The sequence below is a fragment of the Lynx canadensis genome, chromosome C2 (assembly GCF_007474595.2).
Source record: "Lynx canadensis isolate LIC74 chromosome C2, mLynCan4.pri.v2, whole genome shotgun sequence".
Classification (NCBI taxonomy): domain Eukaryota; kingdom Metazoa; phylum Chordata; class Mammalia; order Carnivora; family Felidae; genus Lynx; species Lynx canadensis.
Genome location: NC_044311.2, coordinates 156,840,934 through 156,854,648, shown reverse-complemented (window position 1 = coordinate 156,854,648; position 13,715 = coordinate 156,840,934). Strand labels below are relative to the sequence as shown.

General features: G+C 56.0%; 1 protein-coding gene across 18 annotated transcripts in view; it reads right to left on the bottom strand.

Annotated features, from left to right (window-relative positions):
- Nucleotides 1-13,715, bottom strand: part of TRPM2 (transient receptor potential cation channel subfamily M member 2) — a 54,620-nt gene that overhangs the window by 15,928 nt on the left and 24,977 nt on the right. For all 18 annotated transcript variants that reach the window (XR_003971640.1, XR_004344115.1, XR_003971641.1 and 15 more), the window contains 10 exons: nucleotides 12,249-12,370; nucleotides 11,715-12,068; nucleotides 9,276-9,413; nucleotides 7,814-7,943; nucleotides 7,481-7,626; nucleotides 6,893-7,005; nucleotides 5,714-5,927; nucleotides 4,928-5,046; nucleotides 4,285-4,417; nucleotides 3,702-3,873 (listed from right to left, as the gene is read on the bottom strand). Coding sequence is in view for 15 of the 18 variants with exons in the window: in XM_030328758.1 (XP_030184618.1) it covers nucleotides 3,702-3,873; nucleotides 4,285-4,417; nucleotides 4,928-5,046; nucleotides 5,714-5,927; nucleotides 6,893-7,005; nucleotides 7,481-7,626; nucleotides 7,814-7,943; nucleotides 9,276-9,413; nucleotides 11,715-12,068; nucleotides 12,249-12,370 (1,641 nt within the window). In the remaining 3 variants the exon portion in view is untranslated. The remainder of the gene's footprint in view (nucleotides 1-3,701; nucleotides 3,874-4,284; nucleotides 4,418-4,927; nucleotides 5,047-5,713; nucleotides 5,928-6,892; nucleotides 7,006-7,480; nucleotides 7,627-7,813; nucleotides 7,944-9,275; nucleotides 9,414-11,714; nucleotides 12,069-12,248; nucleotides 12,371-13,715) is intronic.

Here is a 13,715-nt window from a genome sequence, read left to right as displayed (position 1 = left end):
CAAATCAATAACATAATCTACCACTTTTTGAAAGAGAGAGAGAGTTCAAGCAAGGGAGGGGCAGAGAGAGAGGAAGAGAGAGAATCCCAAGCAGGCTCCACCCTATCCACACGGAGCCCGACACAGGGCTTGATCTCATGAACCATGAGATCATGACCTGAGCCAAAATCAAGAGTCGGCCACTTAACCGACTCAGCCACCCAGGCACCCCAGTAACACAACCTTCCACTTTAGCCAACTAAGACAAAAGAAAAGCAGACTGAACCCAGAGCAAGCAGAAGGAAGGAAATAATAAAGATCAGAATGCAAATAAGTGAAATGGAGAATACAAAAGCAATAAAGAAAATCAAACCAAAATCTGGTTCTTGGAAAAGACCAACAAAATTACAGCCCTTTACCTAGACTGATCAAGGGGGAAAACAGGTTCAAATTGCTAAAGTTATAAACGGAAGAGAGAACATCACCACCAACCCTACAGAAATAAAAAGAACTGTAAGGAAATACTACAAAATTGTGTGCTAACAAAGTAGATGGTGTAGAAAAAATGGACAAAAAGTCCTAGAAAGAGGCAAGGCACCTCAGGGGACTGAGGAAGAAACGGGAAATCCAGACAGACCTGGAACAAGGAAAGAGACAGAAGTAATAATTTTAGAACTTCACACAAAGAAAAGTTCAGGCCCAGGTGGCTTCACTCGTGAATTCTCCTGAATGTTTGAAGAATTCAAACCAATCCTTCACAAAGTGTTCCAAAATAGTGAGAGAAGGAAACACTGCTAACTCGTGCTAGGAGGCCAGTGTCACCCTGATACCAAAACCAGACAAAAACATTACAAGAAACGAAACCACAGACCAATGCCCTTTATGAACATAGATGCAAACATCCTCCACAAAACGCTAGCAAACTGAATCCAGCATCACATAGAGTTACACACCGTGACCGGGTGAGGTCTGTCCCAGGAGGGCAGAACCGGTTTCACATCTGAAAATCAGTTAACGAACACACCGTGTTAGTAGCATAAAGAACAAAAAATCATGCAGACATTTCAACAGGTGCAGGAAAAGCGTTTGACAGAGTCGTGCCCGCTTTTATAATGAAAGCAATCAAGACACTAGGGGTGGGAGGGAGCTTCTTCACCCAGATGAAGGACGTTTACAAAAACCCGCAGCGAACTTCGTACTTAATAGTGAGACTGAAAAAAACTCCCGCCTCTAAGATCAGGCACCACAAAGAGATGTTTGTCCTGGATACTTCTATTCAATGTTGCACCAGAGGTTCTAGCCAGGATAATTCAGCAAGAACAAGAAGTAAAAGGTATCAGGTGGGAAAGAACAAGAGAAAATATCTCTATTTGCAGAAGACATGATCTCCTGCACAGCAAATCCCGGGGAATCCACTAAAAACTGGTAGTGCTATAAAGAACCTCAGCAAGATCGACGTGCAAATACAATGTATTTAAAAAAAATTTTTTAATGTTTATTTTTGAGAGAGAGAGAGAGAGAGACAGCGCGTAAGCGGGGGAGGGGCAGAGGGAGAGGGAGACACAGAATCCAAAGCAGCTCCAGGCTCTGAGCTGTCAGCACGGAGCCCGACGCAGGGCTCGAACTCACGAACTGCGAGATCATGACCTGAGCCACCCAGGCACCCCACGTACAGCGTGTTTCTATACCTTAGCAACAGACAATCCAAAAATAAAATGAATAAGGCAATTCTCTTTACAACAATATGAAAAAAGAATAAAACACTTAGGAATAAACTTAACAAAAGCAGCGTAGCTTAGACCCGGAAAATTACAAAATTTTGTTGAAGGAAGTTAAAGATCTATAAGGAGAAAGACATCCCACGTTCACCGTCAAAGTCCTGGATGCTTTTTGGAGAAATCGAGAGGTTGATCCAAAAATGTGTGTGGACCCAAGGGACCTGGAGGCCAAAGCAATCTTGAAAAAGGAGAGCAAAGTTGAAGGCCTGACACGTCCTAATCGTAAAACTTACTGCAAAGTGACACTCACCAGGCTGTGTGGTGTTGGCCCAAGAGCAGACACACAGATCAATGGAACAGAATGGAGAGTTTGTAGATAAACCCTTTCATTAATGGTCCATTGGTTTTTGACAAGGGGCCAAGACAATTCAATGGGGATTTCAACAAACTGGGTATTTGCATGCAGAAGAGTGACCCCTGCCTCACACTGTTTACAAAATTAACCTAAATAGCTCCAAGGCCAAAAGTAAGAAGTTATTCTAACTTCTAGAATAACAACACATAAATGGTCACGATCTTGGGTCAGGCAGCGGGTTCTGAGATACGACAGCAAATGGTCACGATCTTGGGTCACGTAAATGGTCACGATCTTGGGTCAGGCAGCGGGTTCTGAGATATGACAGCAAAAGCACAAGTGACCAGAGCGACTGGGGGGGTGGACTTCGCCAAAATTAAAAACTGGTGCTTCAAAGGACACCATCCAGAAAGGGACAAGACAGCCTGCAGCATGGCGGAACATATTTGCAAGTCAGAAGTACGAGAAGGGACTGGCGTCCGTATAACTCAGGAAGAAAGAAAAATAACCCACTTGAAAAATGGGCCAACGATAGGAGCAGACGTTTCTCCAAAGAAGGCACGCGAACGGCTCCATGAGCACACGAGCACATTTGCCATCAGGGAAATGAGACGCGTCTCGTGCCCACTGGGATGGCCAGAAGCAAGAAAGACAACAGTGACAAGCCCGCTCGAATCTGGAGCGCTGGGCCCTGTATTGTTGCGGTGGGGACGCGAGACATGGTGCAGCTGCTGTAGAAAATAGTGTGGCCGTTTCTCAAACTGTTAAAGACAGCACACAACCCAGCAGGCATACATTCCACTGCCTGACCTTCATCCAAGCGGGAGGGAAACACGTCCACACAGACACATAATTGGAAACATCACCGTTACAACCGTTCCGAGCAATGTTATACATAACAGCCAGAAGGCAGAAACAACTCAGGAGCTCACCGATTTACAAATGCAGAAACAAAATGTGGCCTGTCCGTGCAATGGAACATTGTTTAACAACAGCAAAGGGGGACTAAATGCTGACGCAGGCTACAATATGGCTGAGTCTCGAAAACGTCACGCTAAGAGAGAGCAAGACGCAAAGACCGCACGTTGCATCATGCAGTTCATACGAGATGTCCAGCAGAGGCAGACTGTTTAGAGGGAAGGCAGATTAGAGGTCGCCAACGGCTGGGGACACGGGGAGTGACTGCTAAGGGGGGGTGGGTGTCTTTGGGGGGTGATGCAAATGTTCTAAAATTCGATTCCGTAAGTACGGTGAAAACCACTGAAGCACACACCTCAAACAGGTGAGCTTTTCCTATTAGGTGTTCTATCTCAAAGAAGCTGTCGAAAAGAAAAAACTCAGCGTACAGAAAGGATTCTCTCCGTCTAGAGGAGGAGGAGGAGGAGGGACAGGGTAGCATGTGGTGTCCGGCAGGGGTGTCAGAGCCCCAGGCCGCACCCTCGGCCCACCCCAGATCTCAGCCACGGCCCAGGCTCCCCCCACCCCGCTGATGCCAACCCCCCCCCCCCGCCGCAACTAAGCATCACATGCACTGGGTCTCCTGCCACACGGGCACCCGGGGAGCCACCCCACTCCCCGCCCCTCACCTCCCAGCCTTCAGGGAGCTTTCCAGGCACCCCTGCCGGAGCCGTCAGGGACCCGTGTCCTACCGTCGATATAGGCCGGCATCTGGCCGAAGATGGTGAGGTACGACTGGTAGACGACCCCCCGGAAGATCCAGTCCACCCGGCTCTCGTTGTGGATGAGGATGGCCTGCTTGGCCACCCCGAAAGACACCACCCACACCGCCAACAGGAAGAGGAAGAAGAAGACGTCCTTCATCTGCAGAGACAGGGTGGCACCAGCTGCAGCCGCCCACCCACACGCTCCCGCTGCCCCCCCATACTCAGGCTATGTGCTCTGCGGTGGTGGGAGGAGCTGCTGTCACCCTGGACAGGGACACTTGGGGCCACAGCCCTGGCATGCCCCCACATCCTAATAGGGTGCTGGGCATGATGTGTAGGAGGGGCTGGGTATGACTGTGACCCACGGAGGGAGTGATAGGAGCTGTAACAGGGGTCGGGAATGAGCTGTGGAGATCAGGGGAGGCTGTCTGGAAGAGGTGACATACAGGCAAAGACCTGCGATGGGCATGCTGGGGTTGGGAGCCCAAAGGCAAAGCAGGGACGTGCTTTGCTCAAGCCCTGGAGCACCCCGCTTGCAACTGGCACCCGGACCCCCTGATCCCCTTACCATCCGCTTCACGATGATGATCTTGGGCCCCAGTGTCTTACTGATGGTGAAAATGTGCATCAGCCGCAGGCAGAACATGATGAAGTCCAGAGAGAGGATGATGCGTCCGGGGTACAGCAACGCTGGTATGAGCCTGGCCCCCAGGCAGAATCAAGGACCCCTGAGCTCACCGCTCCCAGAGCCCGTCCCCAGCTGCCCGCTCACCTGACCAAGCCCACGTGTGCTCTGGAGGCCCCCGGACCCCAGAGAACTAAAAACAGGGTGTGAGCTCATGGAGCAGTGCCTCCAGGGAGGTGTTATCCGGAAAGGTCCAGAAGCCCAGCCTTGGGCAGGGGAGGTGGGCCATGCTGGCCTCTTGGGAAGCAGCATGGCTGGGCTGGTCCCTCTTGCCTCACGGAGAGAGGGACTGAGGCAGGGACACCCGTGGTCCTAATGGGCAGGGGAGCGGGCGGGGCCCCAGCAGGAGGCGGAGTCATTGGGCTGCAGGTGCGCAGCCCTCTGAGGGGGCGGGAGCTCTGGCAACTTCCCCTTTGCTCAGGGCAGATTTTGTCCCCCAGACAGACAGCAGACATGGCCAGAGGGGACGTGAGCCCGCCGGGCTGCAGCCGCAGACGGGAAGCCGCAGAGAAGACAGGCCGCTCACCTGCAGGTCAGTCCTGCTATGAACAGCAAGATGGCACCGATATCCAGTTTATTCCAGAAGTCACTGAAGTACAGGAGGGCCATCTTCATCAGCCCGAACTCGTCAGGGTCATAGAAGAGCTGCGAGAGGACGAGGTTAGGGGTCTGTCTTCACCAACCTCACCAGCAGCAATGAAAACACTCCCTCCTTCCTGGAGAGTGAGGCTAGCCAGGAAGAGGACAGATTCCCACCGTCCCCGGGTACCCTGGGTCGAGGAAGAGTGGGAGAGGAGCCCAGGCAGAGGTGTTGCCAGGCGGCCCTGAGCCCACCATCCGACCCACCGCAACCCTGCTCAGTCCACAAACGTGTGTGGCAGGGACAACCCCCTCCTGTCCCCCGTCCACCTGCTTCCGCAGAAGACCCAGAGAAGCAGGACCACGGCAGCCCCGGTCCCCGGCAACTGGATGGGTGGGGCAGACGGCCCCCCTCGGGGAGGAGGTCACACCCACCCTCCGATCTGGGGCTTTGCCCCCTGGGAGCGGGTCGGACTTCAGGAGGCGGCACGGCCAGAGGGGAGGCCAGCTGGACAGCGCCGCCTCCCGCACTTGCCTCCCGGGGAACTCTGATGCCACCCCGGACCCTGACCGCAGCGTCTAGGTGCCCGGTTAGCCCGCCGTGGGCCTACGGAGAAGGTGAGCCAGCCGCGGGTTCCGGTGCCGGGGGACGCGGGTGGGGATGGGGACCAGTGGACAGGCCGCGGGGGCTGGGGACCCAAGGGAAGCGGGGAAGGGGGCTGGGCGGGCACACCTGCCGCAGCTCCTCGCACACGAGGGAGAAGAGCCAGAAGTAAATGAGGTACTCGCAGCATGAGGGCGTGGGTTGGAAGTCCACCATGAGCACATAGGCGAACAGGCAGAGGAAGGCAAAGTAGGACAGGATGTTGAGGTGGAAGATGACCACGGGGGCATTGAAGAAGGCTCGGACCCGGGGCAGACCCGGCCCGGCCTGCAGCCTCCTCTCCCTGCAGGGCAGATGCAGACGGGAGGGGGGTGGGCTGTGAGGGGCCTGGAGCCCAAAGGACCTCCGCCTCCCCTAAGGAGCAGGGCCACCGCGCTGGTGTGTTCCTGTCATACGGCAGAGACGGGCCTGGGCACAGGGGGCATCCATGCAGCCCACGGACTCTCCACACACAGCCACATGGGGGCTCCACCACAAGGCCCCGCATGGGGAGGGCCCTGAGAGCACCTGTCTCTGGTTCCACCGGGACTGAAAATAAATATTGGGCCCAGAGATGCTCAGTGCAGGGGGGAGCTCAGTGCAGAGCCAGTGCTGAGGGCAGGGGGGTGCTCAGTGCAGGGGAAGCTCTGTGCACGGGGGCTGCTCAGTGCAGGGGGGTGCTCAGGGCAGGGGCCAGCTCAGTGCAGGGGTGTGCTCAGTGCAGGATGGGTGCTCAGTGCAGGGGGAGCTCAGTGCAGAGCCAGTGCTGAGGGCAGGGGGGTGCTCAGTGCAGGGGAAGCTCTGTGCACGGGGGCTGCTCAGTGCAGGGGGGTGCTCAGGGCAGGGGCCAGCTCAGTGCAGGGGTGTGCTCAGTGCAGAGGGGGTGCTCATGGCAAGTGGTGCTTAGGGCAGGGGTGCTTAGGGCAGGGGTGCTCAGTGCAGACAGGGTGCTCAGGGCTGTGGTGTGCTCAGTGCAGGGGGTTGCTCAGGGCAGGGAGCGTGCTCAGGGCAGGGCCAGCACTCAGTGCAGAGAGGTGCTCAGGGCAGGGCCAGTGCTCAGCCCATTTTTGGTGCTTGGCACGGTAGGTGTTCAGCACACAGAGAGACCCCTCCCCCCTTGCCTCCCGCCTGCATGCCTCTCTATCACCGTAGGACCTGGTAGCAGCCACCAAGACAGGTGTGACCTGCCCCCAGCAAGCACATTTGGGAAGGAAGGTCTGGGGCCCTGCACCCCTCCCTCCCCCTACAGCCCAGCGGCCAGGCTGGCACCTGAAGGAGATGAGGCCGGTATAGAGCAACGGGAAGGCCAGCATACACACGATCACCCGCCAGAGCCCGTTGTCCACGCAGAGCTGGCCCCACCACACCTTGGTTAGAAAGGCCTGTGGACAGAGGAGGCAGCTTCAGGCCGGTGGGCACCCCCTGTGCCCCACCCCTGAGGGTGAACAATGTGTCTTCTCGGCGCCACACGCCTGCCTGCCCCAAGCACGGCACTCTGAGCCCCCAGCCACGCAGCGTGGTGGGCAGCACGGGACGGGCCCCGTCATCTTCCGGCGGAGGAAGAGGCTCGGGTGAGCAGGGCCGGGCAGTCTTTCCCGGAGGTAAGGGCTGGGGCCGCGTGGAGGACTGTAGGCTCCCAGGTAGGGGACCCCCCGCCCACTCTCTCTTAGCACCAGTTTGCTGACTTGCAAAGGGAGTGGAGAGGGTGTGTCGGTCCGCAGCACAGGACCAAGGCCCAGGCCTGTCCCCGGGTCCCCGCAGCACAGGGACCCATGTGCCTCTGTGTGAGCGGGGGCTGCACCCGCACCGGCAGCACCACGGACAGCTCCTCCCGGAAGCAAGCCTGCAGCGCTTCACCTGGACGCCTCCGTGAGACACGAACTTCATGTCCTTGGCCTCCAGGGCTAGCTGCAGGCAGGTGGTCTTGCCCCAGGCCTCCGACACGCGGGTGAGCAGCTTCTGAGCTCGGTCCTCATCCTTCCGGTGGCACTCGGTGAACACCCCTGGGACGAGGAAGATCGTGTCGTGGCAGCAGGGTCCTAGTCCCCGATGCCGGGGCACAGCGTCAGGGAGCAGCCCCAGCCGATGAGACGGTCTGGGCAGAACTGGGGGCGGAGGCCGGGGACGAGGATCCTGGGGTGACATGCGAGGAGGGGAGCCGTGGTCCAAGGCCGCCACCTGTGGACTCACCGATGGCTCTGTGTTCATACTCGTCAGCGAGCGCCAGCATCTCCTCCAAGCTGTCCGTGTCCTCCTCCTCCTTAGACAGCTCCTTCAGGATCTTGCTGCAGGCCAAGGCCGCGGCAATGCAGTCCTGGCTCTGGGCACCAGGGAGGCCACAGTGAGAACCTGGGTGGTCCAGCCCGGGAACCCCAGATACGCTGCCCAGGGGCGATGAGAACAGAGGCCCCGTGACACATGGGCCACTAGCTGATTACTTGTGCTCCTGTCTGTATCACTTGGGTCACCCCAGATCTAGAGGTGAGCCTTAGCTGGTGGCCCGGGCTCCCGCGCTGGCCAGTGGGAGCGGTCTGCTTGCCCACCCGGAGCACGGGCCTGATCAGGCACGAGTCTCAGCGCTCCCTGGGCATCTGGTCAACCCCCGGCATGGGGCTGAAGGGCAGAAACGGGACCGGGTCCACGCAAGACCCCTCAAGGCTCTGGGCGCCCTGCCTCAGCGGCACCAGGGACGTTAAGAAAATCTCAAGGAAAGCTCTCAAAGCACTGCCTGGTCAGAAGGCAGCACTGGCCCAGGACAAGGGGCCGGTGGCAGAGCCTGGAAATCTCTGGGCCTCCCATCCACTTTGCCCCACAGAGCACGCCTGAGGCCACGGTCAGGCCCAGCTCCACCACGGACCCACCACACACTTTGGGAGAGGGCAAAACCCCCAGAACCACAGACCAGGTAGGAAGCCACCTATGCCACTCTGCTGGCGTCACTGGGGAGGGGACCGGTTCCACAACAGCAATTTGGAAAGGCCAACACTGAGAGGTAGGGGACCTCTCTGAGAAAAAAATGACACTTTGTTTTAAGAAGAGAATCTGCTTGAAGTAAAGGAGAACCACGTGTGAGAGACTTGGGTCCACAACACTTGGCTTCAGGCCCCACCTGGCATGTCCTCCGTCATGACCACCAAGCTGCCCACGGGCCCAGTGGCAAGGGAGCTGCTGACCGATGTTCTCAGGTGGCTCAGAAAGGGGCTCTTCCCCCATCTAAGTACCAGACTGTCTCTGTTGAGACCCCTAACGGTCAGTGGAAAGAGATGTAGCACCTCTGGGGATGTAACTTGCCTCCAGACTGTCTAGTGAACAGGACGGCCACAGCACAGGTGCCGACCCACTGGAACCCCCGTGTGGGCCATGGAGGGCGGCTCCTCCCAGCTGTGTGTGCCCCCTGAGCTCAGCCCCTGGACAGAACGGCAGGGGGCAGCACAGCTTCTTAAAATTCTTTCCTTGCCTGAGCCAAATTCTCTGTTCTCCACCACTGGGCACCCTGGGTCTCTTCTGGGGTCATGGACGCCCAGCGCCCTCCCTCCAAGGCCACGTGCTCCTCCACCTGCTGTCGGCACTGGCTTTCTGGCCACACTCCCTGGCTGAAGCCCCGTCACTAGTCCACATGTAGCCGTGTGTGCTGAGAAACAGGTCTGGTTACCTGTGCCCAGATGATTTCTGCCAGCTCCCGACGGTTCTGGATGATGGCCCAAATGAGAAGATCACGGACTGGGTCCATGGTGAAGGCCACGTGGCCTGGCGAACGCTTGTAGAGGGACCGGAGACTCACTCCCTGCACCTGGTGAGCAGTGGACATTCAGAACCTCTCCTAGGTCCCCACTAGCTTCAGCATCCCTGGGTGTGCCTGCTGAACATGCAGGTCCTGAGCCCAGCTCCACACCTTTCTGGAACCACTGTTCCTGGAGGGTGAGCCCTACAACCTGCATCTTCAGCAACACTTTAGATCAATCTCATGTACACTGGAGTTTTAAGACCATCACTCTGGAGACATGTGGAAACACTCAGAAAGTGGAAAACCCAGCTAAGTCCTTTGCCAACAACTGTAGCCTCGTGTTACACACCAGGCACCTCTAGTCTCCTCCATCTTAGCTGACGGCATCCAGCCTTTCTCTGTGAGGTAAACTTCCAACACAGAGTCTGTTATAGATTCGTGGCAGTGAGCTCCTCAAGGGAACCTACAGTGTCGCCTGCAGAGAAGACCAACAAGGAACTGATGCTGAACAGACAAGGATTACTTGTGAGCAGGAGGGCCCCTTGCCCCCAGACACACTCAACTTACACAGTCACATGGGAATCCAGCTTCCTGGCTGGTCAGTAGGTAAACACCTACTCAGATGGTCTGGAAATAATTACCAGAGGTGAGAACAACTTCCCACTTCAAGCACAAAATTCCACTTTCTTCAAGTCATTTTGTACATTTCCTAAAAGCTTACCTTTGTATTTTTAAAAACTTAATCGACAAATTAAGTTGTAGACACAGTTAACTGTAGCTTCCAATTTTGACCTTCTTAAGGGGCATCTTAAATACGCTGGAATTAAGAAATGCAGAACTGTGAATATACAAAACCAAGCCACAGCCACGTCTTTCTGCAGAGTCAGGCATAGCCTACCTGGGACGATGGATGAATTTGAAAACTCAAGGAAGCGGGTAATTTTCTAGCAGAAGAGGAAAACCCAAATCTAATCTTAGAACACCTAGAAAAGCTCAACAGATCAATTATCAGAAAAGAAACTGAGAAAATCCTCAGAGCTACGACTGAAAAAGGCACTGAGCCCTGATGGACTCCTAGGAGAGCCTGCTGATCTGTAAGAACAGGGAGTTCCAGCCACATAAACTGTTCCAGAGCAAAGAAATGAGGAAGATTTCCCAAGGGTTTCCACAAGGACAACATCAAGCTGATACCAGAACCTGACAAAGACAGCCCCAAAAATAAAACCACAATCAAAGCTGCAAACATTCTGATGCAAAAACCATGAAAATATCAGCAACATAATCCAGTATCATAGTAAACACATGTTACAATGCAATCAAGTTGAGATCAAAATAGGATTAACAATGTTTTGGTAACAGAGCGCCTGGGTGGCTCAGTTGGTTAAGTGTCTGACTTTGGCTCAAGTAATGCTCTCACGGTGTATGGGTTTGAGGCCTGTGTCGGGCTCCATGCTGACAGCTCCGAGCCTGGAGCCTGCTTCAGATCCTCTGTCCCCCTCTCCCTCTGCCCCTCCCCTGCTCACGCACTCTCTCTCTCTCTCTCTCTCTCTCAAAAAGAAACATTAAAAAAGCTTAAAGAACTGGGAGACGGATACTTGCTAACATAAATTCAGAAGCCAGTCTCGCACTTAACACCGAGATGAGTCAAGATTCCCATCAAACACGGACGGAGACTAGAAAACAATCTCTCCCGTGCTCCTGTGTGGCAGTGCACATGCTGGGCACCTCACAGCGATGTGGCGGAATCTTGCTGACCTGACCACGTGAAAATCCAATTTCACCTGGTGGCCAGGACGGGGGGGTACAAGGCACGAAGGAGATCATTTTCCCTGCATAACCTTTTGTACTGTCTGAAGTTTTTAGAAAGGGAGAATAATGGATGAAAACATGTCCCCAAAGTTCATACATTGAAGCCCCAGCTCCTAAAGTGACCGTATCTGGAGGTGATTAAGGTTGAATGAGGTCATAGGTTGTGGCCCTGATCTGATGGGACCTGTGTCCCTGTAAGAGGGGGAAGGGACGCCGTTGCTCTCCGTATCTCTCTGCCTGCATGCCGAGCGAAGACCACGTGAGGACGTGGCAGAAAGGCGGCTGTCCTCAAGCCAGAAAGAGAGGCCCCCCTAGAAACCGGCCCCGCGATGCCTCGAGGCCAGACTTCAGCCTCCAGACCGTGAGGGACTAAATATCTGTTGTTTAAGCTGCCCGGTCTGTGGTATTTTTTTATGGGGGCCCTGGCAGACTACAATGGAGCATATTTCTTTCCCAATAAAAATAAAGGACAATTTCTTTTAAAAAGAAGCCCTAAGGACATAGCAGCGGCCCAGCACACGGGCCAAGTGGGGCTGGGGCCACGTCACCAGCACGCACGTTTAGCTTGATGTTCGGCACGGGAAGCAGGAGCCGCGGCCGGTCGCCGGTCCGGGGCCGGGGGTACAGCGGCTGCGTGAAGTCCCCCAGCAGCTCCCGGAGCACCTGAGCCACGTGGTGCATCTGCACCCGGGGGGCGGGGGGCACGCAGACCGGCCGCTCCGGCTCGTCGGCCAGCACCTTCTGAAGCTTGCTGTGGAACAGGCAGGAGGGGTCCAGGTTCTGGTACAGGTAGAGCAGGGTGTCCCATGTGACGAGCTCCTTCAGCCGCACCCCGTTCTCCAGGAAGAGCTTCACGAATTCGGGCTTGTTGGAGATGAGGGCGGCCGTCATCACGGGGTGCAGCTCTGAAGGCTGAGAGAGAGCACCGTGGGGGGCAGGCCTCGCACACCCTGATGGCGAGGCCGCTGGAGACGGGACTGCCGTTGTCTCCACCGGGGGAAGGGCTGGGGTCGGGCAGAGGCCCCCCTCCGGGGCCTGGCCTTGCTCCCGGGGGCCAACAAGGCCCTCCACGGGGCAGCCCAGGAGCCCTACCTTCCACTGCCGCTCGTCGGTGAAGATCTCGCTCCGGGCGATGTCCACGCGGTTCCACGCCACCGCTAACTTCAGCTGGTGGTCCCAGTTCTCGTGGCCAAAGTGGTCATGGCTCCGAGAGGCTGCAGGTAAGAGCACTCGTGTCAGGAGGCTTCCATCTGGGTCTCAGAGCCACTTCCCTGCCATCTGATAATGTCACACAGGGAGGGATTTGTCACCAACCGCGGTGTCTCCGTGTGCCCAGTGGTGGAATCCCCCCCACGCACACACCTTTGTGAAAAGCACGTTTCCTTTCAGTGCTGGAATCGGGGAATCTCCGGGTTTCGGCCTCACTCTGGCTCATCCCCGCCCCCACCTCCTGGTCAAGCCCCTTGGCCCCAGCACTTACAGAAGACACGGGTGTCTGAAAGGCAGGCGTGTTCGCACGAACCCTCGGAAGTCACCACTGCATATCCCGTCAGTTTCCTTTCTCACCTTGACTGCAGAACCACCGCCCCACCCAGGCTCTACAGCGGCTTTCCCAACTGGTTCCTGCTCTCCCTGGCGGGTTTCACACCTTAAAGCATGGGCTGCTATTTGGGGAAGTGAAAAGGGAAGTTGGACCCTCGCCTGACACCACACACAAGACCCAAGCTGAGATGTGCCCCAGACACCTACACGTAAAGGCGGTGCCTGCAGACTTTCCACGGCGAAACACGAGACAAGATCTGCAGCCACAGAGCAGCTAAAGATTTCCTGGGGTGCGAAGGACACGGACCAGACAGGACAAAACGGACAGATGAAACTCCAGTAAAATGTAAGCCTTCTGCTCGTCAAAGACAACTTGAAGGAACTCGGAAGGCGAGCCAGGAACCAAGAGAAAACCTCCCCAGGGCATCTCTCTAACAAAGGATTTGTATCAGAGTATTTCAAGAGCTCCTGCAACTCGAAACTAAGAAGACAAACCACCAAACAAACACGGACAGACCATCTGAAAGGCACGTCCCCCGGATGCTAACTCGCGGCCAAGAAGCCCAGGAAGAGACGCGCCGTGTCACCGGCCATCAGAGAGACGCAGAGCCAAACCACCCCGAGCTGTCACTTCACACCCACTAGGACGGCTTCAGTTTAAAACGCTGACCCTGCCAAGCGCCGGTGAGGACGCAGAAAAGCTAGAGCCCACGTCCACGGCTGGCAACGAGGGAAGGCGGTGCCATCTTGTTGGAAAACAGTTGGGCGGTTTCTTATAAACGTGCCCGTGCCACAGAGAACCATAATTCCACTCCCCGAGATGCAGACCCGAGAGAAACGGGAACAAACTGCAGCTTTTATCGGAGCCCCACACCGGAGGCGGCCTTCGGGTCCAGAGACAGGCGGGTGGAGAAGCGAGCGGTCGTACCCTTGCGCAGTGAAATAACACTCAGCGGTAGAAAGGAACAGAGCTCTGACACACGCCCACGCGGAAGAATCTCAAACGTGCTGCTCGGA